At 40.1% G+C, this 22,947-nt stretch overlaps 1 protein-coding gene across 1 annotated transcript in view; it reads right to left on the bottom strand.

Annotated features, from left to right (window-relative positions):
- The window catches only part of ATP10A (ATPase phospholipid transporting 10A (putative)), a 118,370-nt gene that overhangs the window by 15,288 nt on the left and 80,135 nt on the right, over positions 1 to 22,947 (bottom strand). The window contains exons 8-14 of the mRNA XM_072849634.1: positions 16,186 to 16,403; positions 14,456 to 14,650; positions 12,480 to 13,041; positions 4,858 to 4,961; positions 4,560 to 4,686; positions 2,151 to 2,335; positions 474 to 795 (exon numbers count right to left, since the gene is read on the bottom strand). Of these exons, the coding sequence (XP_072705735.1) occupies positions 474 to 795; positions 2,151 to 2,335; positions 4,560 to 4,686; positions 4,858 to 4,961; positions 12,480 to 13,041; positions 14,456 to 14,650; positions 16,186 to 16,403 (1,713 nt within the window). The remainder of the gene's footprint in view (positions 1 to 473; positions 796 to 2,150; positions 2,336 to 4,559; positions 4,687 to 4,857; positions 4,962 to 12,479; positions 13,042 to 14,455; positions 14,651 to 16,185; positions 16,404 to 22,947) is intronic.

Below are 22,947 nucleotides of genomic sequence, written 5' to 3'. Positions count from 1 at the left end.
ATGCCAGTCGTAAATCCATTCTCTATACCGACAAGGCCAACTCGTATCCTATGCTGTATGGCCGACTTGTGATGAAAAACGCAGAACCTTGAGTTTAAACATGATTGGATGAAACAACACTGAGCACAATGTTGTTCTGTGTAATACAGTGATTGCAAAATGGTGTTCTGCACAGCATCAGCTAACCCAGTTCTTCACAGCTGTGTTCGGACATGCCAAAACCTCATAGCATACCTGGGTCCCAATTACCTAACTTCTATAGGAAGAAATCCCAAATACTGCTTCAGAGTTCTATCTTGGTTTTGAATAAATACGTTAGAGTAAATGTTAGAGTTGTCCGACACATTTTCAGACAAAACTGGAAGGCTATTTGAGTTGTGAGGTAGCTGGAAGGGTCCTATTGCAAGTCAAAAAGCAAAACTCTCAAGGCACAGTATACATCAAGGCAGGCTAGTTTAAACCGAGATACTTACCTATTGCCAAGGTCATTGCTTTGAGTTTGTCTCTGACTAGTTTCACTACCATGCTCTTTTGGAGTGGGGTAGAACGACAACACAGTACTGAACGGCATCGCTTGGCTAGTGCAAGAAATTTATCTTCTAGTGTAGGTTCCAGGGCATAAGCTAGAGTCCTTCCATCAATCACTAGGCCCAAGCTGGAAAGCACAGGGGAAGAGGGTGGATAGAGAGGGGTGAACCCAACAGTCATGTTTCCAGTAGCTTCGTCTATTGTGTTGTTTGAAAATTTAGACTCTACACATTGCAGACACTGTTCCAACAAGACAGCACAAGTCTCCTGAAAAAAAATTCAAAACAAATATGCTTGAGAGAAAAGAACATGTATTCAAACGTTTGTGTTTGCTGTATATTTAGGCATAAGGAATATGGGGAATGTGTTGTATTTGCTGCACTGTTAAAGTTTTAAGTTCTAATAATCTTCTTTTCTATTCGCTCTAAACACAATTCTTGCAGAAGATACGACAGCAATGAGGACTTGAAAGGCTTAAAATCTAATTCCTCTTTAACATGCAGTATTGTATGCTAAACTAATTTCATTTAGCTCCTTCTCAGACTAACAGTGCTGGGAAATGATATAATCAGTATCAGTACCAAGTTAAGTATGGTGATGAACACCATGCACACGCCTACAACTCAGATCAAATAGTTATGCATTGTTAAAGGCCAATTAAAGGTTATTTAAGCTGAATTCTCTCTCCTAGCCATACTCAACTAAAAGATGTTATTGAGAATATATGAACGTTTAAAATGAAATGCTATTGGTCTTACAGCAAAGTATGACAAAAAAGAAAGATCATGGAAAATCAATTTACCAGTCCAGTTGATACACTCAAGAACGGAAAATGCTGTTATCTTTTCTTCCTTTTCGAAAGAAATTGGAGCTGGATACTGCTGGCCTACCTCTCCTCTGCTGATCTGAAGTCCAATTTTATCACCCCATTAAAGGACTACAGTACTATCAGTCTGGTTCCTTGTATGTTAGACCGTATCAGTAAACTCTTTGTGACTGTCTGCTTGCGACAAGTTGAGCAAAGGAAAGATCAGTAATTCAGAAGAGTTAGAAAAGGTCTGTTAGGAAGCAAGGCATTACTGTAGATGTGGTTTTCTGACTCTCAGTGTTAGCATCGAAATTTAAGTATTGCTTCTCTCTCCAGAGAAAAAGCTAGCTGAGAAAACATGAATGACTGAGTTATCTAAATACTACATTTTAGTGGTGTAAAATAAAGCACCAATTCTCAATAGGTAATCAATTGTTTTCTTCTTCAATGCATGTTTAATAACAGGTTGCTTTTGGAGACTCATTAGTGCCAATAAGCAAAACAAGGGACATTTTGAGAATGCATACCAAAGAAAGGCATTTATGCTGCTGTGGCATATTTTCATTCATGGTGGAGCCCACTACACACAGTTACATGTCGTCAGTAAGTTTATGATACATGACACTATGACTAGTAGCATGATTCACTGAAAAGTATTCAAAGACATGTCCTACCTGAAAATTACGGATGAAGCAGGAAAAGAAGAAAAAAAAAAGAGGGAAAGGAAAAGAAAAGCCATCAAACTTTTAATTGTGCAAGTTGAAAATAAAGCAAAGCTAGTTCAGACGTAAACTTGTGTATTGGATCTGCTTACTGGTGATTCAGCATTCAAAGTGATGATTTCTTCATCGTGATCTAGTAGCTTGCAGGCATATGCAATATTAACAGCTGTTTCTTGCTTGTCTCCAGTAAGAACCCAAATCTGCAATCCAGCTTTGCGCAAGTTTGCAATGGTTTCTGGAACACCATCCTGTAAACGGTCTTCAATGCCAGTTGCACCTAAGCACATAGAAAAAGCAAAATACTCCACATTAAATGAACACTTAGGGTTCACCTCAAATTGTAAGTTTGGATTTTTCAAAAAAACCAGCAGTTGCTTTTATTGGGAAATAGGTAAATTACCAATGGTTGCAAGATTTGGGCAGCTTTTTTGGGGTATCGAGAGAGAGGAGCAGAAAGTAGCTGGGGTAATCATCTGCATCAACAGTCAACAAGAAATCCAGAACTCAAAACTTCAAAAGCAATGTGATGCCACTTCTGGTCTCAGAGGTTTACAAGGCTGGTCTGTCTTTGCTTATTGTCTCTCTGCTCTGTATCTTCACCATTTCTTCTGAATGTTGCTAGAGAAGATATTGTTGCTTCTAGGAGACCATTTCAGTTCTTAAGGGTCTTAACTGCCTTTCCTCAACTAGAAGAGGCTGGGTCACTAGAGATTTCTGCCTTTTGAAGGGGAACGACAGCAGGACTGCAGGTTGGCAACAGCACATTAGGCTGCAGACATAAACCTTTTCCTGCCTTGTTGCCGCTCTTTGCTCTTGCAGAAAGACACTGGTTGCCAAATGAGATATAGCAGAGAATAAATCATAAAATCTGTTGACCATGATGTGAAAGTAAAATGTGGCTTTTCCACACTTTCAATGTATCTTTCTACCTGTTTATAAGAGACAGAGTATCTTTGCTATGCTTTCATAAATCAATTGACAGAGACAAGATTTTCAAACACTGTAGCAAAAGCCACTCAGGACCAAGTTCAGTGTCACCACTGATACATCAGTGCTCCACTGAATTTCAGAGAGGCTTCAATGTGCAGAAATGGAAGCCCTCACTGCTAGAGAATGAAGAGGTTACAGACATCCAAGTTACCTGGAGCAACAGGAAAAGCAAAGTAAACTTTTCTCAGCTATTTGTTATTCTTATGGTTGTTCCTTGAAAAAAACATTTTAGCAATAGAAGTCCACCTGAAGTCTGAGCATCAGTCACGTGCTCAGCACCAGGCATGTAGGTGGAAACACATTCTTAGGGCAATGTCGGGAAAGCTATTATTATCCAAACAGTGTACAAAGGAAAAGATAGTCCTTTTCCAGACTCACTTTTTCATTCCCACAACCTAATCATAACTGATCATTGCAAGATGCAAACCACAGTATGAGGTTCTTGGAGAATGACTGAATGGGTAGTTTACTCTGGCTAGAGCTCACTTATTTGTCTGGCAGCTCAATTTCACTTTTTTTTCCCCCCCCAGAGTGCAGTGAGAGGCAACAGGCGCAACCGTGGCGGAATCTTCCTGATTAATGTGGTCCGAATTAGTCAGCTCATGCTCCCCTTTAAGTCAGAGGAGAGAAACAGACACTTCAAGGGCGTGATTCATCTAATCCTAAAGCGGGTGTCTAAGACCAAATGAACTGCACTTTATTTTTTTGTCTCTCCATTGTTTATATGGGGAGCCTTAAAGATCTGTAGCAGATACATCAGAAGTTGGGTGAGGTGGATCTCGTCTCCCAGAGAGAAGCATGTTGGCAATTAGTGAAGGTTGTTATCTCCAACAGTGTTATGGCTGTCCCAGTTTCTTTGCCAGAGAAAGCAGTTGGATGCTTGGAGTAATAGTGAATATATATACATTTTAGAATCTCAGTGCTTTCAACATCTCAACTCAGCAGAAGAAGAATATGACTTAGTTCTTGGAATACATTTTACATGCACTGATTTTAACTGCATCATTATGAAGTACTGCAATCCTCTTCCACAGAATACACAGGCCCTGAGTGCATGAGCTGAACCTGACGTAGATGAGAGTTGATGCCTCCCACAAATGCAGTTCATGAGCTTTGCTTTATGAGCATCTCTGGTGCCCTTGGAGTCCTGGAAGACTCTGACATGTGGAAGTGGCACTAAGCTAATGAAATTCTGTAGACAGTTTGGGCCAAGTCCTCCTGTTTAGAGCAGCAGTTCCCATTTATGATATTGTGTCAAATTCATCCCTGGTATTACTCCACTCATTTCACTAGTGATAAAATGATGGCAGGAACAAGGAAAACAGGGTATGTCTGTTATGTTAATTATATCCCATTCCTTTGTGGTGCTGCACATGACAGCCATGACAAAGTCCAAAAGAAGCCAATTTCTGTACTGTCAGAAACCATTTAAGGGAAAGAATGGATTTCATAGCCAAGCTTTCAGAATTTTTAACACATTTTAATTTCATGTCCAGCTCTCATTTCATTACCTAGCAGATGCAGATTCTTCTCTACCCGCAGTGCTGACTGAAACAGAAGTTCTTCACGATTTTCAATAGAGGATTCTGCTTCTAAATGACTTTTTAACCAACAGGCATACTCTTCCTTGCTGAGAACCTATTAAAAAGAGTATGTGAGGGCACAGTCAATGTGATGCAGAAGCATTCATACTTTACAGAATAAAATGAAAAAGAAGTTCTGAATCAAGAACAATAAATTAATAAATGCCTTCAGTAATCTTTGTCAAGACTCTCCTTAAAAGCAAACTAAGAGTCTGCATTCACTTACTCTTTTTGCAATACAGAGGGTCCGCAGCCCATCTACAGCATACAGATTAAGGTAATTCTGGGTTTTGCTTTGGATTTTTTTTTGATGTTTGCCCCGAGGGTCATCTAGATAAGAATAAAAAAAAGAAATTAGTGATTGAAAAGTAACAGCAGCTGAATGGCTTCAGAGAATAAAAACTTGTCTACAGTACTCACTGTACCGGCATTTTATAACTGATACTTTTAAAAAGCTGCTGATGACTCCTGGGAAACTCAAGTAAAACATTCCACTTACTTACTTAGAAAAAAAAAATCTTGTCTTTTTGTTCTATGTTTTCTGTCCTCTCTTCAAAAGCCATTGTGTATGTGTGTTAGAAAAACCTTCTTCTTCTTACTCCTTAAGTGTGTTTGGCCTGAATACTTTAAGAAATCATGATAATCTTCACAGCAAACAATAATGTCAGAAAGAGAAGTATGATTTCAAATACACTACTAGCAAATGCTTCTTCACATCTCATCATGTGCAGAAAAATGACACTTAAAAATAGCACTTAGTTTTCCACCGAGGTTAATGTCTCAAAAGAACCAGAAACAGTGCTCTGTTTTGTGTATCTAAGTGTATGAAGGTACTTCTGTTACTGCTGTACTGATACTACCTATCGGACTGAGTCAATGCAAGAAGTTCTGGGTACGACTGTGATTTCATTTAGAAGAGAATTTACACTTGTGTAGATTTCACAGCTAGCTTCTACCTTGAATGCAGCAGCACAACTTCCACTTAACTTTACTCTTCACTTAAAGCCATGTGTAAGAACTCAAAATCAGGACTGAGCATCTCTTTCTTTTCTCTCTTTAGCAGGGATTGGTTCAACGTGCTCACACTGTGATCAAAAAAGAGTAATGAATATGATGGTAACATATTTTGTTCCATCTCATTACCTGAAATGTTGTCTCCAAAAGTTAAAAACAGGTGATATGCATCTTTTTTATAATCTAGGATCAAGACAGGTTGATGTACAATGTGCTGTAGTAGCAATCTTAAATAATATGAATTGCAGGGTTAGTACTAAAGTAAATGTACAAGCTGGTCAAGTTTTTAGATTGGAACCATTGAGTGAGAATGACCAGTACCTTATGGCAGGTTTTCCTATTCCTGATGTCATGTAATTTTTTTTGCTAAAGTCTGCATGCTTTTTGGGAGTGTAGAATCATTTCAGGATTACAATTTTGTAACTGGAGCTGTTCCTTAATACAATATTTGTGTTACCGGTACTTGCACAGTAACGAGTCACAGAGTCAGGTGAACGCCACTCATCACCAGAAGCACTGAGCACCTGAAGAGACCTAGTACATATGATCTCAGTTCACCATTAGATGGGCACTATACCCTTATATTAAGCACTTAATACAGGTATCTAAATTAGATGACACAAATATCTTACTGTTATACTTTTTGGTGCCCATTTTCCCAGTGTCCATTCATACCCAATTTGATCTTGCTGTGTGTGACCTTGTATATATACGTCTATCTGTCTGTCTATAAACTTACACAGCATTCAGCACTTTCATACTTATACAGCAGCACAGCATCTAACTGGGCATTTAGAGGCTCCAGCACAAACACATACAAGTGTTGATGTTGTAGGAAGGAAGGAGCTCGGAGCTTGGAATCCCAATATTCTGGTTTTTGTTCCTGTTACCTCAACCATGTATCAGCACATTTTACTCACTGTATAGCTATTTTCTCACCTTTAAAGACTGTCCTATCCTCTCTAAGGTCTGTAAAGATGGGAGTGTACATGCCCAGCTGTTCCTAAGGGAATCCATGAAGACTCTGGTATTTCATGCATACCTTCATTTCAGTTCCATCTCTGATTAAGGTCGTGTGGTGAATACCGGTAGGAATATTCTGGTGGGCCTGTCCATCTATGTATTAATGCTACCTATGCTATCACTATTGATACTCTCAAAGGGACAGTGCAGATATATTATGCTGGAAGAACATCCCTACATATATTATTTGCAGTTGGAAAGCCCTTTCTTACACTATACCTTGTGGCTCTGACACACACACCACCAGGTTTCTTCAGAAGCTATTAAAACAGCTCACAACTATATTCTGCTGCAACATAAAGTGGAAATACGCATATACTGAACTGGCAGCCTAATACAGTCTCATTTAGCTTCTTTTCTATTTGTGCATGATAGTCTTTTTGGCATACGTGACTTGGCTGTGTAATACAATAATTTTTTTTTCTGGGAGAAGTACTGCAACAAACCTTCTTGGAGGCTTCTTGTATTAGTGAGTCAGCTTTTTTAACTTTAGAAGAATGAACTAGGCAAGCATTCTTCCTAATTTATTGTGATACATTACTGTTCTAGAGAGAAATGCTGTACTTTTTGCATATCCCACATGAATTGTTTTATGGGAGTGGGTATTTCACTCACTCACTGATTTCAAATGGTGCAAACTTGAATAGGTGCTTAAACACATCAAAAGTTGTTTTTATCCCTTTAAGGTTAAGTGGTGTTAATCACTTCAGATCTATCTGAATACCATGGGCGCTAATGCAGTGATCATAATGTCAAATGCTTATACCACCTTCAATGAACAAAGACAGTAATTCTCTACAAGTAGAGATGTGCACACCATTTTCTGTGCAAATTCTCAATTCCAGCGTGGAAGACTGCGTCTCCCTCCTCCAGCAGCATACCAATGACAGCTAAATCCCCTTCTAGCTCTTCATGTGCCTCATCAGACCTACTCTGAGATTCATCTTGTGCTCAGAAGTTAGAAGGGGGAAGGGAATTTCCTGCAGACGAAACCCACTTGTGAAGATTCTTTTTAGCTGGGACGCAGTGTCTATGCTGAGCAGTGTGACAACATGCACCATGTCAATAAAAAACAGCAAATAAGTCTTCTCCAGAAGAATGATAAAGAGCTAGTGGCGTTCTGCTTGCTTCATTTCCTTCCATAATTGCAAGCCGCAGAAAGCCAGCCCAGTCATTGTTTTCTCAATGACTTATGTTCACAGTTCCTGTGCGAGCTGGGTATCGACTCAAACAGTAACTTTCTTATTTATGAACATGGTGACTGTTGAGATAAAGTAAAAACAATACACTCTTGGGAATTATTTCAAGGCTTTTGGAAATATCTGTATGCTATCAGAAAACATCAGGTTTCACAGTCTCAACTAGATATACAGGCAGAGCAAACGGAGTCAATTCAGAAACTTCTTAAGTTTTGAAGCTTATGGAGATATCTGATTTTCTGTAAGACACAACTGAAGCTACAACATAATACTTTTGCTTCTGATTTTGGGCTGTTCCTCATGTCATGTTTTAAAATACTCTTCCTCCAAAACAGTGACCTTTGTGTCTGATAGGACTCAGTCATGCTATGTGTTGTTTGAGTTGGGAGATTACGGACACAGTGTTGCCTTGGCCCTTCAGTCTAAGGGCACAACTCCCACAAAGTCTCAAGATGCATGCTTGACTGGTGTACAATTTACATGTCCCTGAGGCACTAAGACAGCAAAGAGCAATCACTGCGATTAGCTCTCGTGTCAATTCACTTATTGGTCAACTCCTTGAAATGATAAATGCCTGCATTCTTGTAGCATTACATCTCCTCTCACACTCATGTTCCACCATCACCAGAGAACAGGATGAAACCACTGACAGATCACAGAATCACAGAATCATATAGGTTGGAAAAGACCTTTAAGATCATTGAGTCCAACCATAAACCTAACACTACCAAGACCACCGCTACACCATGTCCCTAAGCACCTCATCCAAACGTCTTTTAAATACTTCCAGGGATGGTGACTCAGCCACTTCCCTGGGCAGCCTGTTCCAATGCTTGATAACCCTTTCAGTGAAGTAAAATTTCCTAATATCCAGTCTAAACCTCCCCTGGCACAACTTGAGGCCATTTCCTCTCATCCTATCACTTGTTACTTGGGAGAAGAGACCAACACCCACCTCGCTACAACCTCCTTTCAGGTAGCTGTAGAGAGCGATAAGGTCTCCTCTCAGCCTCCTTTTCTCCAGACTAAACAACCCCAGTTCCCTCAGCCACTCCTCATAAGACTTGTGCTCCAGACCCTTCACCAGCTTCGTTGCCCTTCTCTGGACATGCTCCAGCACCTCAATGTCTCTCTTGTAGTGAGGGGCCCAAAACTGAACACAGTATTCGAGGTGCAGCCTCACCAGTGCTGAGTACAGGGGGACAATCACTTCCCTAGTCCTGCTGGCCACACTATTTTTGATACAAGGCAGGATGCCATTGGCTTTCTTGGCCACCTGGGCACACTGCTGGCTCGTATTCAGGCGGCTGTCAGCCAGCACCCCCAGGTCCTTTTCCACCAGGCAGCTTTCCAGCCACTCTTCCCCAAGCCTGTAGCGTTGCATGGGGCTGTTGTGACCCAAGTGCAAGACCTGGCACTTGGCCTTGTTGAACCTCATACAATTGGCCCCAGCCCATTGATCCAGCCTGTCCAGGTCCCTCTGTAGAGCCTTCCTACCCCCCAGCAGATCAACACTCCCACCCAATTTGGTGTCGTCTGCAAACTTATTGAGGGTGCACTCGATCCCTTCATCCAGATCACTGATGAAGATATTAAACAGAACTGGTCCCAACACAGAGCCCTGGGGGACACCACTTGTGACTGGCCACCAACTGGAGTAAACTCCATTCACCACAATTCTTTGGGCCCGGCCATCCAGCCAGTTCTTTACCCAGCAAAGAGTATGCCCGTCCAAGCCATGAGCAGCCAGTTTCTCCTGGAGAATGCTGTGGGAAACCGTGTCAAAGGCTTTACTGAAGTCTAGATAGACAACATCCACAGCTCCCCTCTCATCCATTAGGTGGGTCGCTTTGTCATAGAAGGAGATCAGGTTGGTAAAGCAGGACCTGCCTTTCCTAAACCCATGCTGGCTGGGCTTGATCCCTTGGTTATCCTCTACATGCTGTGTGATGGCACTCAAGATGATCTGCTCCATCAGCTTCCCTGGTACCGAGGTCAGGCTGACAGGCCTGTAGTTCCCCGGGTCCTCCTTCTGGCCCTTCTTGTAGATGGGCGTCACATTGGCTAACTTCCAGTTGACTGGGACCTCCCCGGTTAGCCAGGACTGCTGGTAAATGATGGAAAGGGGCTTGGTGAGCACATCTGCCAGTTCCTTCAGTACTCTCGGGTGGATCTCATCAGGCCCCATAGACTTGTGAGTGTCTAAGTGGTGTAGCAGGTCATTAACCATTTCCCCCCAGATTATGGGGTCTCCATTCAGGTCCCCGTCCCTATCTTCCGACTTGGGGGGCTGGGTACCCAGAGAACAATTGGCCCTGCTATTAAAGACTGAGGCAAAGAAGGCATTAAGTACCTCAGTCTTTTCCTCATCCTTGGTCACTGTGTTCCCTCCCCTGTCTAATAGAGGCTGGAGATTCTCCTTAGCTCTTCTTTTGCTGCTAATGTATTTGAAGAAGTATTTTTTGTTGTCTTTTACGGCAGTAGCCAGACTGAGCTCTAGCTCAGCTTTGGCCCTTCTAATTTTCTCCCTGCACAACCTCACTACACCTTTGTAGGTCCTGCAATATAGATAATAGCCACAGCATAAATCTTCTGAGGATCCCTCTACTTGGGGAATACCTCCCTGTAACGGGAAAAAGATGCCGTTCCCTCAGGAACTGACAACATATCCACTGACATTAGGATACTGCAGGCAGAGACTGTGAATTCAGTTCTAAGAGTGAAGCTGCTCAAGAGAAATGTCAAATGTTTTTCAGACAGATCTGCTGAAATGTACAGAATTACTGAAGCCAGCAGTGGCTTTGAGGGCTAGAAAACAAAGGAAACTGCGTATGAGGTTCCAGTGGCTGCATTTTACATTGCTTGCAAAAGCAAAATATACTAAACCTCATAGTTCAATTTGGGCTAAAAACCTAAAAACCTAAAGGGTACAATTTCAAAGCCACCTTCAATTCGCTTGCCTGTAGAGAGAGTGGAATCACTCTATTTGCCCATCTACAGAATCTGCTCACTGCCAACACTGATCTTCAGAAACTCTGCTTCCCCTTCTCCGACATACACCACCTTTGGTAATGTCACCATTGTTTGGTTTTCTAACGGGCCTTGTTGTTTTTACCTAGGTGGGTCCTACATCTGCCTGAAATTTGCCTGAAAATTCCTTGACCCATTGAGTCTACTGTCAATGGACACAGCAGCTTCAAACATAGTCTGTTATATGGTGACAAAATATTTAGGACTTGGCATAAAATAATATTTTCTTTTCTTTTCTTTTCTTTTCTTTTCTTTTCTTTTCTTTTCTTTTCTTTTCTTTTCTTTTCTTTTCTTTTCTTTTCTTTTCTTTTCTTTTCTTTTCTTTTCATGCTCAGTTCTCATTCTGAGAACTCATTTCCAAACATTATTTTCTAGGTACGTCATTAGACATTCTCAGTACTACAAATTCTCTGTTAGTAATTTGGAGGGAAACAAGTTTCCACAGATGCTCTATGTACCTTCTGTGATATCAGATCTTTACTAGAAAGTTATTCATGAATACTTTGTTGTTAGTTAAGGACAAGTTGTTCTTAATTTTTTTGGCTCAGCTTTGATTTATATGGCTGTAAACAGAAAACTAATGCCAACATTCTTCTGTATTTCATTAAACTAAAATTACACAGTATAAGCCTTTCACAATTGTTTACTCCAACTAATGTCAAAGTAACCACAAAGTCAATGCAGTAGTGAAACATGGGAAGTACCTCTTGCACTTTCAGTGGTACCTCTGTCCATTCATACTGGGGTAACCTTTAAACACTGGATTAAATTCAGTGTTGAAAATACAGTAAATTAGATGCAAACTGATTCATGCAAACTGAAACCCATGTGTCTCCTCTACCTTCTGAAAGCTTACAGGGTTCTTCTTGAATCCAACTGATTACAGTTACTAGCTATTTAAAGTTGTCCCTGTTTCATGTGACATCTGGGTGCTGGAGAAGTACTCCATGCTTTACGGAAGTACTCCATGTTCAACAGTTACATGTCTATTCCCTACTAGTCAACTACATATTTGAAGCCAAGATTTCTTGTCTGAACAGCATCTCTCCTTCTTTGCCACAACCTTTCTGTTTTGGTGGCTGATTGATTCGCAGTGCCCTTTAGCATCATAGTCAAACCAGCGTAAATGCGTTGATATACGCAAACATATTGCAGCAAAAGAACGTAAAGATTCACAAATGAAACAGGGAGGGGAGCTGCAATAGGAAGTCCTTGGGTTTCATTTAAAATACTCAAATAGACAAGCACTGCCAGGCAGGTTTTCCTGAAGAAATGTAAATTGCTTTGGGAAAGTTTCCAGAAATTCCTTCAAAATAAAGTTTTGTAGTAGAAGATCTTGTACAGAAATTAATTTAACTCACTCTTGTAAGGTGAGGAACCAGTTATTTGTTACAGAAAATTTGCTATAATAACAAAGTATTACAAAAGAACAGAGATGGCTGCCATTCTACCATTCCCTATATTCACAACAAAGCAGGCAGGCTTGCTTGCTAGAGAAGGCAACAAGATATGATGAGTTTTTCAGCAGTTAACCAGAACCGCCTCCCTCCCACCCCCACTCCCACAAAAGTAAGAGGTATACCTGAAGAGCAGGGTAGAAGAAGATCCATAATAACTGAATCTGCTCCTTTAGTGTAAACATTTATTTCATCTGTGAGAGGATGTCTGACCACTACTGACATCCTCTTCCTGACGGAATCAAAGCCCAATGTATGTAATACTTCAAAGCTTAATGTTCCCAGGTGAGGTAGCTCCACTGATACCTGGTCAGACAGCCTTCCAACCAGAGAACAGTTATATGCCCTTGCTGCATAGACAAGAGCAGCTTCATCTGGACTCTCTGCTTCATACCGGAGTTCTCCTTCCTCAGGTCCACTCCCCACAGCTGTCCGGCCTTGCTGGGAGCTGTAGCCATTGTTATTGATCTGCGCAGAGTATGCCAGCTTCTCTTCCAGTTTTAATAAAGTGCTATCTGCAGATGTAGATGAAAGCACACTTAAACCAAATCTGTGCATTGATTTGCTTGTAGCTAGACTAGATGAACTGCTGCTGTTAGATCCAGAGGTCAAGCGACTTGGAGTGAATCTTCGTATGAAGTCTTCTATGGTTTTTACTGGAGATTTTAGTTCAAATCGATCTCTAACCTTGAGAAGTAAAAAACAAACCAATGAATAATAACTGAAGAAAAGCTGTACAAGAATTCCAACATTGATATTCGGTCTAAGCAGCTCCAACTAAAGCGGAGAATTTCTTTGAGAACAAAAAGTAATGGCATTTGTATTTGGAGAAAGGAAAGTAAATGGAAAAGACTGACTCAACAGCAAAAAACTTACTAGAACTTCAGAATTGTGCCTCTGTATGAAAGCATGTATGTTTGTATTAAAAACATTTTTTCTTCTTTCACCTCCTCAGATATGACTAATGGATAGACTATCAATGTTGCACTACCACCAGTAGCGCATACTAAAACCTATCGGTAGTAGGAAATATTGGCATTCTTTGTGCAATATTCAGTGAAGGTAGTAAAAAAAAAGTTAATGAAAGAGTTTTCTATTGAGAAGTGTGGTATCAGAAAAGTTTTATGAGAATATGCCACTGTCAACAACATTCTCAATAGGAATAGGTTGAAATATGTAATTTCCACTGTCTTCTCTTTCAGCATCGAAGCATTTTGCTTATCATTCATCTCCATTTACGTAAATCTTTTTTACAGACACAATGTTATTAATAGTAATAGCATATTCATAGTGATATATATTAAATTCTTGTATAACCGTGTAGCATTCCTGAAACAGCAGAATTGAGCATTCTCCAAATGTTTCCCTGGCACAAAAACATGTCATTTTGCAGACTAGTTCACTTTTTATTCCAATCTGGAACAGAAACAACTCTCAGAATTTTCTCCAGAATGGAAATTCCAGCTGCTGGCTAGCTTTAATACTACATTCCATTATATTTTTATCTTACAGATCATCTTGGGATTGCGTTTTTGAAATTCTCATTCATCAATGACACTGGTTTAGGCCGATTCAAGCAGTAGTGATCATTATTTCTCATAATGAGCTTAAGACGCATCTTTCACACAATTTGAAAGTTTTAAGTGATGTTTTTCAAGTATATTCTCTTTTTAAACTTTTAAAAAATGTCTCAGCCTTTTCTCAATTTAATCAATATGTACAAAATATTCACAGACAGCTTATATTCTTTTCTGGGAAGTCTTGCACATTTACAAATTAATTTCCATACATACTTACACACACACTTACATTTATTAAATGAATAAGTTACAGTACAAGAAATCGGGGAAGTTTCAGAAGTATCTTGAAATTGTTGATGAAAGCATATCTTACCTTGAAGGTAAGTGAAATAGCTGACATACTCCATTTAACTAATACTTAACTAAACCCGCTCAATCACATGGCGGTTCTCAGAGTTGTCTCACAACTAGTTCCAGTTGTTTCTCACTAGAACAGCAGGTTTTCACTTCCCAATTTACAAGATAAATTCGTATTAATGCAAAAGAGGCTTAAACTCTCTTTTGCTGCTTCTTTAACCTACCTTCTGTCGGGGCTGATTTGGTGCAGTAACCACGACTGTATTACATATAGTCAAAGCGATGAAGAAGTCAAAAATGTCACATAGTTCTGGACTCAGATGGGATAATGGCTGTTCGTGGCTCCTCATGACCTCCAGATGCTTTGCACATTCATTCACCTTTTCTAACAAGCGCGGGTCAGGTGTGATGTCCTTCTCCTAGTAATAAATAGCAGTGATTAATATCTGTGATTCTGCAAATTTCCAAAGCAGCAACAAGCAATCAAAGCATCCAAAGCAGTGTCAGTATCAAGAGTTTTATGGTGGCCTTACACCACTGAGTGGAGGTGGAGAGGACTGTAAGACATCCATTCTAAACGATAAACAGTTAACAATAAGCCTACTGATAGAAATGGAAATGCGAGTAACTGTGTTACCAACTTTTTCACTACAGGTAATTATAGCGGCAATATTCTTCTGCTTTGGGGGTAGGGGATAGGAGAAGAGTTACATACTAATATTCCTCCCTCTCTCTCTCCTGTCTAATTCAAGACATTTATTATCTATTACTAAAGGGTGGTACACTACAGAGACCAAAAGAGTGGAAAAATTAGACAGCAATGACATTTAAAGCTCAGCCTTATATCAGCACAATAAAATGAAACCATCTTTGATCCTTTGTTAGAGAACAACAACCATCCACACATTTGAAGATAATCCATGTGGTTTTTTACATTGAAACACAGAGCACTTTCCACTCTATTTCATCAGCACTTTCCACTTATTTAATCTATTTCTTGTCAGAGCAAATGCTGGTATTTCTTAAGACAGGAGGATGCAAGGATACAAAAGGTTAAAAGATAAACCGATCTAAGGCTCTTTCTTCAGTAGAATTTTATCTGCTGATGCTCAGCAGCTGATGAATCTGAGCAACAACAGAACCCCGTGTGTAAAAACTGCAGCTTGGAATTGTACCAAAAGAGCTTACTCTTGACTGAAATAAAGAAGTTCCACCAGTGCAAACAGCATCTTTCTGTGCCTATATTTGTAATTTGTTTTAAGGGTGAATTTGTGTCAACAGTGCAACAATGCAAAACCCCTAGATAGACAAGACTTGGCTTCTCTGCTCTCTTATTACCATTCAGCTTATGTAAAACTTCCACAGAATTACAATAGTATAAAATAAATTAAGCAAAGCAAAATTGTAAGGACATAAATTCACCAACATTTTGAAATGTAAAGTTTTTTATTTTTTAAAAATACAACACATGCAATCCACTGATAACCTTGAATCACGCTAAAAATTATGCTATGGTGTATGTCAACAGTGTCTAAGACTTGGAATACACAGTGTCCAGTCCAGCACTTGTTAGTTTTAAAATCCTCTGACAAAAGAGAAAATAAGAGGCATATGCAGAGCAATTAGAATCCTTGACCTCAAACCTTATGCTACTCTCAGCTTCTGCAGATAAAGGGAAGGCACACATTTTCTTTTCAAAATCAAGGTATAACTAAAACAAAGGTTTCAGATTGCTTTTACCTTTAGCTTGTTCCCACAGAGAAGGTATTTAGATAAGATCTATGCCAACACTTGATTGTTTTTGTACCAACAACTGTGACTACAGAATTAAAAATGCCAAGATTAAGTCTATAAGAGGTACACAATGTGCTACAGATTTCTTTACCTTTCCCTTTTCAGGACGTTGTTCTATTAAAAGATACAGGACACTGTGCATTTAGTTCTCATGACTTACCATTGGACTACTGAATGCAGTGTGCTTCGAGAGTATGCTTGCTCTTTTTGCTTCAGCTCTGCTACCTGTGCGCCGGTGGGTTTTGGTGCTCTGGCTTCTGTGGATTACTTTGATGCTCTGATGGCTGCAGATACTGTCACGATGGGATAGAGTTCCTCCTTTTGGGGCTGCTTCGTCTTCCTCAGAATCAGGTTCTTGGTACATTGCTAAGCGTTTGGCTATCAGTAAAAATACAGAGGGAGAAATGTTGCATATGTTAAAGGCGGCTGGGAAAGAGGGAGAGGGACATGGTGACTTTGTTCAAATGACCTGGTTTTAATATTATACTGTGCTTTCATGGTAAGAATGAATGATTCCATTATCAGGGGATAACAAAGTCTAGTCTTAATTGAATGGTAGTATTTAACGGATGATGCAGATAACATAATTAGAAACGTAATGCAATACACTGGCTCTCTCATCATCGCACTCTCTCTGAAAGGCAGTTAGACTCTGTGGTAACTCACTGCAATCCCAAAGAGTATTCCACAGCTCAGCCTGATGAAATCAACCAAATAATTTGGTCTTCACTTGCAGTCTGAGAAGGAAATAAACAATCCAGAAAATTTTCTTCTCCTTTCTAACAGAATACGGAAATTTCATAGAAAGTATTTTCCAGCAAAAAAGGTGCATCTACCCAGTACAAGTTAACTGACATCTGAAATGTCCTCAGAACAACACACCTACAGAGCACTACTGCCCTTATTTTATACACAGAGATAAGGTACAGACAGTGTAAAAGCCTTGCTCAAGGTCAGGGCCATCTGCTGCAGAGTGGAGACATGAACCCATATTCTTGACTCCTAGTCCAGTGCTAAAACCACCCTGGAGTCCATCCCTTCCTCTCTGAACAGCATGATAGGCAGGACAATGCAGCACGCAGTATCAAAACCAGGGTACCCTCACCTGCTGCAACACTTGTTTCTGTCACAATTTGCTGCAGTGAGCAATACCTAGTGTACGCAGAATGAAAGAGTTTTTCCAAATGATACATTTTAGACAAACGTTTCCCGGGTCTAGAATCCAACTACAACAATTAATGTCAGAAACCAATCCTGGCAGTTTGATATACAGAAGTTAAAAAGGAAACAGAAAGAAGAGGTGTGAAACAGATGTGGAATCCAGCCCCTCTAATGACGGGCTCCGTTTAGCTCTAACTGATGTATAACATATTTTTCCATTCCTGAAGACCATGGGCATTTAATAATCCGGGCTGTTCATTAGGCAGGCACATGCCACTTTAACAGGTATCTATTTATTCCTTCATTAGGTATTCATTGAAAGGTTTTTCATTATTCTCTCAAAATAATCCACACTATCTAGATATACAGTACAAGTTACATATTTGTAGCTCGGCTTTGTTTTGGTTCTCTGGTGTAACAAATTAGATTTTCCTAATGTCGAATGATAAATCACTAGCATGTAAGTTAATTATTCAGGCATTTAACAAAAAAAAAAAAAAAAAAGATTTTTCTTCCAAAATACTTCCTGAGAAAAATCTTGCATTACACATAGTGAGTTTGGCATGGGATAACTTTTAACGTAGCTAGCTTTACGATCAAAGAAAAACCCATCCTCGCCATCCACTGCAATTTTCAAACATGTTTTAGCTGTCAGAAAGCAGTCAGGGGAGTTAAAATCAGACCACACACAATACATGGTGATAGCTCTATCAGTACAGTATCGTACATCAGAGGTTTTTTCAGCTCCATTTGGAACACGTATAGGCTCTGTCTGAAATGAGCTGGGAGAGCTTTCCAGTCCTGGCTGTGAATACACACCTGGTCGTTGCTCTAACTGCATGCCCAGGTATGCAACATCCTGTGCTGCGCTCTGGCTCCTGCTGGAAGAAAATTTAGGCCATCGAGGTAGAAAGGGCCGTAGTGCATTTGGAGACATGGAGAAGAGACTGCAGGGCACACTGCAGATCACTTCTGCCCCATAGCTGGAATATAGCCCTGCAGCCCAGGCCCTGAGGCTGATGTAGACTAACTGTGGATGACTGAGGAGTTTCCTTCATTAGCATTATTTGGTGTGATTCATGCTCCTCTGTGTTATGTAGTGGGAAAGAGGTTGCGCAACAGCACGTTCAGTGCTGTGAGGGCAGCTGCTCATTGAGGCACACAGCTGCAAACAGAAGAGCACAGCACCCTTGCCTTCTCCTTTCAGCGCCTACCTTGTCCTTTGATTCATATGAAAGAACCTAGAAGACAGCTCAAAAAATTAGGGAGGTCACTGGTCTCCTTGGCCCTTCTGTTGCACGGTAATGAGTTGCAAGGAAATAAAGTTCACTTCACCTGCACAGGCTGCTTCCTGCAACTTGTTGCTTATGCTTTGGGGCAGCACAGTTCTAAGCTGTCCCATCACTCTTGCCCACTAAGTCCCACTTTTTTCTGCTCTGTAAGCCTCTATGCATTTTCCCAGTGGAAGTGCAGATCCCTGTACTATAAATTTAATTCAACTGATCATAGGTTTGTCTATATCAGAAGGAGTCTACGCTGAGGGCCCAAAGTGATCTGTAGCGTGTCATCACTGCTGATGCAGGCCCTCAATCAAGATGTGAGCCAGGCTGCTCACTGTTTCCCACCAGCATCCCAGTTTCCTTCCAAAGGAAACACAGGCATGGGAGGAAGGAAGGAGCCAGGTGGACATCGTAGTGTGTCACTTTAAGACGATGCCTCAAGTACCAGAATGTAGTGGCACACTAAAGGACTTCTGTCCTTCTCTGCACTGGGGAAATATGATGGAGTGCACATCTGGGGAGGTATGATGGAGTGCACATCCTGGGGTGAGGCCTGTGGAGGGCAGTGCCCAGCCTGACGGTGCAAGCTCTGCCTTAATTATCTTCTGCAGGCTCCTAGTTGCATGCTGCAAACCCCAGGTTGAAAAACCATTGCTCAAGATGACACACCAGTAAGTTTTTCTGCACTTTACCAACATTTAAGACTTAAACCAAACATAAGAAGCACATTTTTGTGCCTCATCTTCACTAAGGCTCTTAGCAGCAAACCCAGTCTCAAGGAGAGCTGGCGCGACATGGGGACACAGCCTCTCTCAGGAAAAGCATAAGAAAAACTTGGATTTGCCATAGGGATAATCTTCCTCACTGTGGATGCTGGGCATTTGAATGGTAGCCTGACAGAATGCTAAACTTCTTCTCGTAACAGGTAATATTCCTTGACAGCGAAAGGACTGGCTACAATTACTCTTTACAGCTTTGCAAAATGTGCTACCCAGTTGGTCCAACTCCCTTGCGAGCAGTTTTTTAAAAAAGGACATACGTTTTCTTTAATAATCATACCTAATTTAAGCTTCTGCTCTGAAAATACATCTTGAAATACATGACTCCAAAGACCCTGAACAATTATCATTTTATTCCATGTATAAAAACTCTATGGTTAAGCAGAGAATGCATTTCATGCAAGTTATGCTTGCATACCATATCTCTGTATTCTTCATTGCTCTTTCTTCTTTCTTACATTACATCTAAAAATATTTTGTTTATTCAACATAGCAAAAGCTGTTTCCTAATGCAGCACTCAGTTTATTTATTGGTATTATACCAATAGCACAGTCCTTTCTAGTCTATGTAATATTAGCTATCTCTTGCTCCCTATACAGGTTTTCATTGTTGCAAATTCATTTAATTGTTCCCGCCACTGAAAAAAAAAAGAGAAAAAGGGAAAGTAGATGCAAGACCAGAATCTCATTTAACCAAGTCAAATGTAATTCTTTTGATACAAATTGTGTTATTTCAGTTTTAGACCAAGGTAAGCTTGATAACAAAAAAACAGGCCTTAGCACCTTGCAACATTTTCTCAAGTGCAGTCTTAGATATTATGCAGCAAGAATTAAAAAGTTTGAAGAAATAATGAAACCCAGTTCAATCGTTATGTTATGGCTAAGGTTCACAATGCTTCAGCTGTGCAAAGCGTGCTTCTTTGTGAACAAGCTGTTCTCTCCACCCACTCAGCCCTCTCTGATTCAGAACCTTTTCCTGTGAACATTATAACCTGAAAGACATTGTGGGATGCTTTTCAGTTTCAGCACTGAAAATTGATGGCCTTGATCTTTTGTCTGATAGAGAGTTTTTTATTAAGGGCAAAGACACAAACAACTTTGAGAAACACAGCAATGCAATTCATGAAAGTCAAATTTCACTGTCCTCTAGTTCATTTTATATTTACGGCACAAAGAAGAAACAATAATTAACACTTATTCCATGAACTCTCTTCCATCTTTCAGAAGACGACAGTAAGCTATAAATAAAACTCCTGTAGTAGCTGCTAAGTATTTGAAGAGACATTATTTTTTAAAAAAACCCTTTTATTTAATTGTTTTTTGTTTTGCCTTTTTTTTGTTTTACCCTCCATGCTTTCTATGTTCTGTGACGACGTATCCATTTTGCAGGCTGATGGAGAAACTGTTGCCACACAGCCAGATATTCCACTAACTAGAAAAGTGGGATCAGGAAACTCTAAAGGACTTCCCTTCAAGCAGAATAAAACTGCAGACCCTCTAAACCAGAATAATTCAGCTGTCAGTGTGTGGGTCCTAATTTCACCATGGGATTATTCCATTTCGCCCAAACCCTTATTCAAATGAGTAAGGCTGTTACTGAACTATATCTAGAAATACATGAAGTATATGAAGTATATCTAGATGTGCAGTAGTTACTCACATCACCACACTACCTTATTTCCTTATTATTTTATGAGTGCAAGCTTATTTCACTTTGAAGTGCACTCTAGTATCTACATAAAGAGTCAGTCGAGCACCTAGCATGCTGTAAATCTGTACAAGTGTGCTAATATAATGTAAATTACTTTACTTGCAAGAACTTCCCCATAAGGACAAGTCTTGAGATTAGAAAACACCAAGATTTTCCTTCCTCTCCCCTCCTGGCATCCGCAGGGGCTTAAAATGAATAATTTTAAGTCCTTCATTAAGAACTCTTTCTTCTACTTAGAAGTGGAGATCATTCCTACTTTTCTGGAGATTTTCCAGAGCAATTGTGAGTGTAGGTATATGCTTAGAAAAAAGTATTACCTGTCTCTAAAGCCGAGTTATTCTGTCTTCTATAGGATTTAAAATGGGGCACTCCCAAGGTACTGAGTTCTACATCTGCTGGCACTGGTTGTCTCCTCAGTCACCAATTAAAATTTTTCAAAAAGCAATAACAAATGTAAAGAGAAACTACAAACAACCTACAGAGAGTGTCTGAAGCACCCAGTCCTGCTAAAGGTTTTGATCTTTCTGGGGGAGGCCTAAATGGACTATCCTGATTTCTGAAGATTGTCAAATTGTAAAGGTGGCAGATGAGAAGTCCCTTTGGAAGCAACAGCCACATTTATGGAAAAGGTTTTATTGATTTTTATGCCTTTTTTTTTTTAAATAAATCCAATTCTCCAACGTGGCTGGAATGTGCAGTCTATGTTCTCTTGACTACATACAAAAAGAGCAAGAACGTTCCACGACAAAACAGCCCCCCAAATTAAGAAAGAGATTTTTTTAATATAATGCACTTTCCTATGAAAAGTAGTTGCTGGCCAATCTTCAGCAAGAAAAAACAGAGAGCAGAAAGAAACTCCTTCTTTCTCAGATTTAGTGATTAAGAAACTTCGCTAGGCAAGAGAAAATCACTGAAGTTTTCATCATCTGCCTTCACCCCCCTAAACGTCTCTTATTCTTATGTTGTCTGGAGTTTTTTTCACAGTCAGTGGAAGGAAGGGGAAGGAATGCAAAGAATGAACAATTCCGATTTTTCAGATTTGTGTGGTTGCATTCATGGAGATTCAACACGTGTTTTGTCAAAAGTTCCATACAATGGGTGGCTAAAACTAAAAAAACAGAGATCGCACCCCATTGGCAAAAGTGTGATTAATTCAGCATTTGGAAAAGAACTAGGACAAATGCCAGGCCAAGAGCATATGGCTGTAGCTAAATCATATAATGACTTTCAGAAGCACAGCTTTTGGGCACCTACTATCTCTGGGATTAGCAGACAGACTTGGGGCATGGCCAGTCCCAAGAACTCTTATAAGTTGGCTACTAGCCTGAAGGGAAGAGCTATGGTATGGCAACGTAATTTTACATATAGGGAAACAGTCCAATTTTTTTCGGTGCTAACATTCTTTTGGGCTGAGAGGAAGTACTTATTAGAAGGATATTTTTTTGTGGTGTGTAGCACTCCTTTGCAGCATCATCTTACTGTGAAAGTGACACATAGCAAGGTGTTAGCTTTAAGAAGTAACAGGTAGATACAACTCCATCCACTTCTGGGATTTAACCAGAGTATAGTGCCAATGGGTATTCTATAAATGCCCAGGACATTTATGAATGGCACAATCATTCTTCCACTTGGAGTGGTCCATGACATACCCTGCTCCTGAATTAACACTCTGCGAATCAAGAAGAAACTTTGAAGGAGACAATGGAACAGATGTGAAGAATGCAGGTCGTACAGACGTGAGGTGGGAATTCTCTTCACCTGTATTTAGAATTCTAAACCACAGAGAAACAGGCATATGTTAGACAACAAATGTAGATGTCGAAAACAGGTCTGATGAATTAGATCCTACAAATGCTTAATTTTCTCCATTAACTGTAAAGTCACTACATGACTATCTTCCATACAAATATGTAAAATCAGGTAACAAGAATCCCATCCCTATCAACATAGTCTCCACAGGGCCCAAACTGGCAGGGCGAATTCCCATAGTT

The sequence above is a fragment of the Ciconia boyciana genome, chromosome 1 (assembly GCF_034638445.1).
Source record: "Ciconia boyciana chromosome 1, ASM3463844v1, whole genome shotgun sequence".
Lineage (NCBI taxonomy): Eukaryota > Metazoa > Chordata > Aves > Ciconiiformes > Ciconiidae > Ciconia > Ciconia boyciana.
The sequence above is the reverse complement of the archived record's forward strand: the minus strand, read 5'-3'. Positions and strand labels throughout refer to the sequence as shown.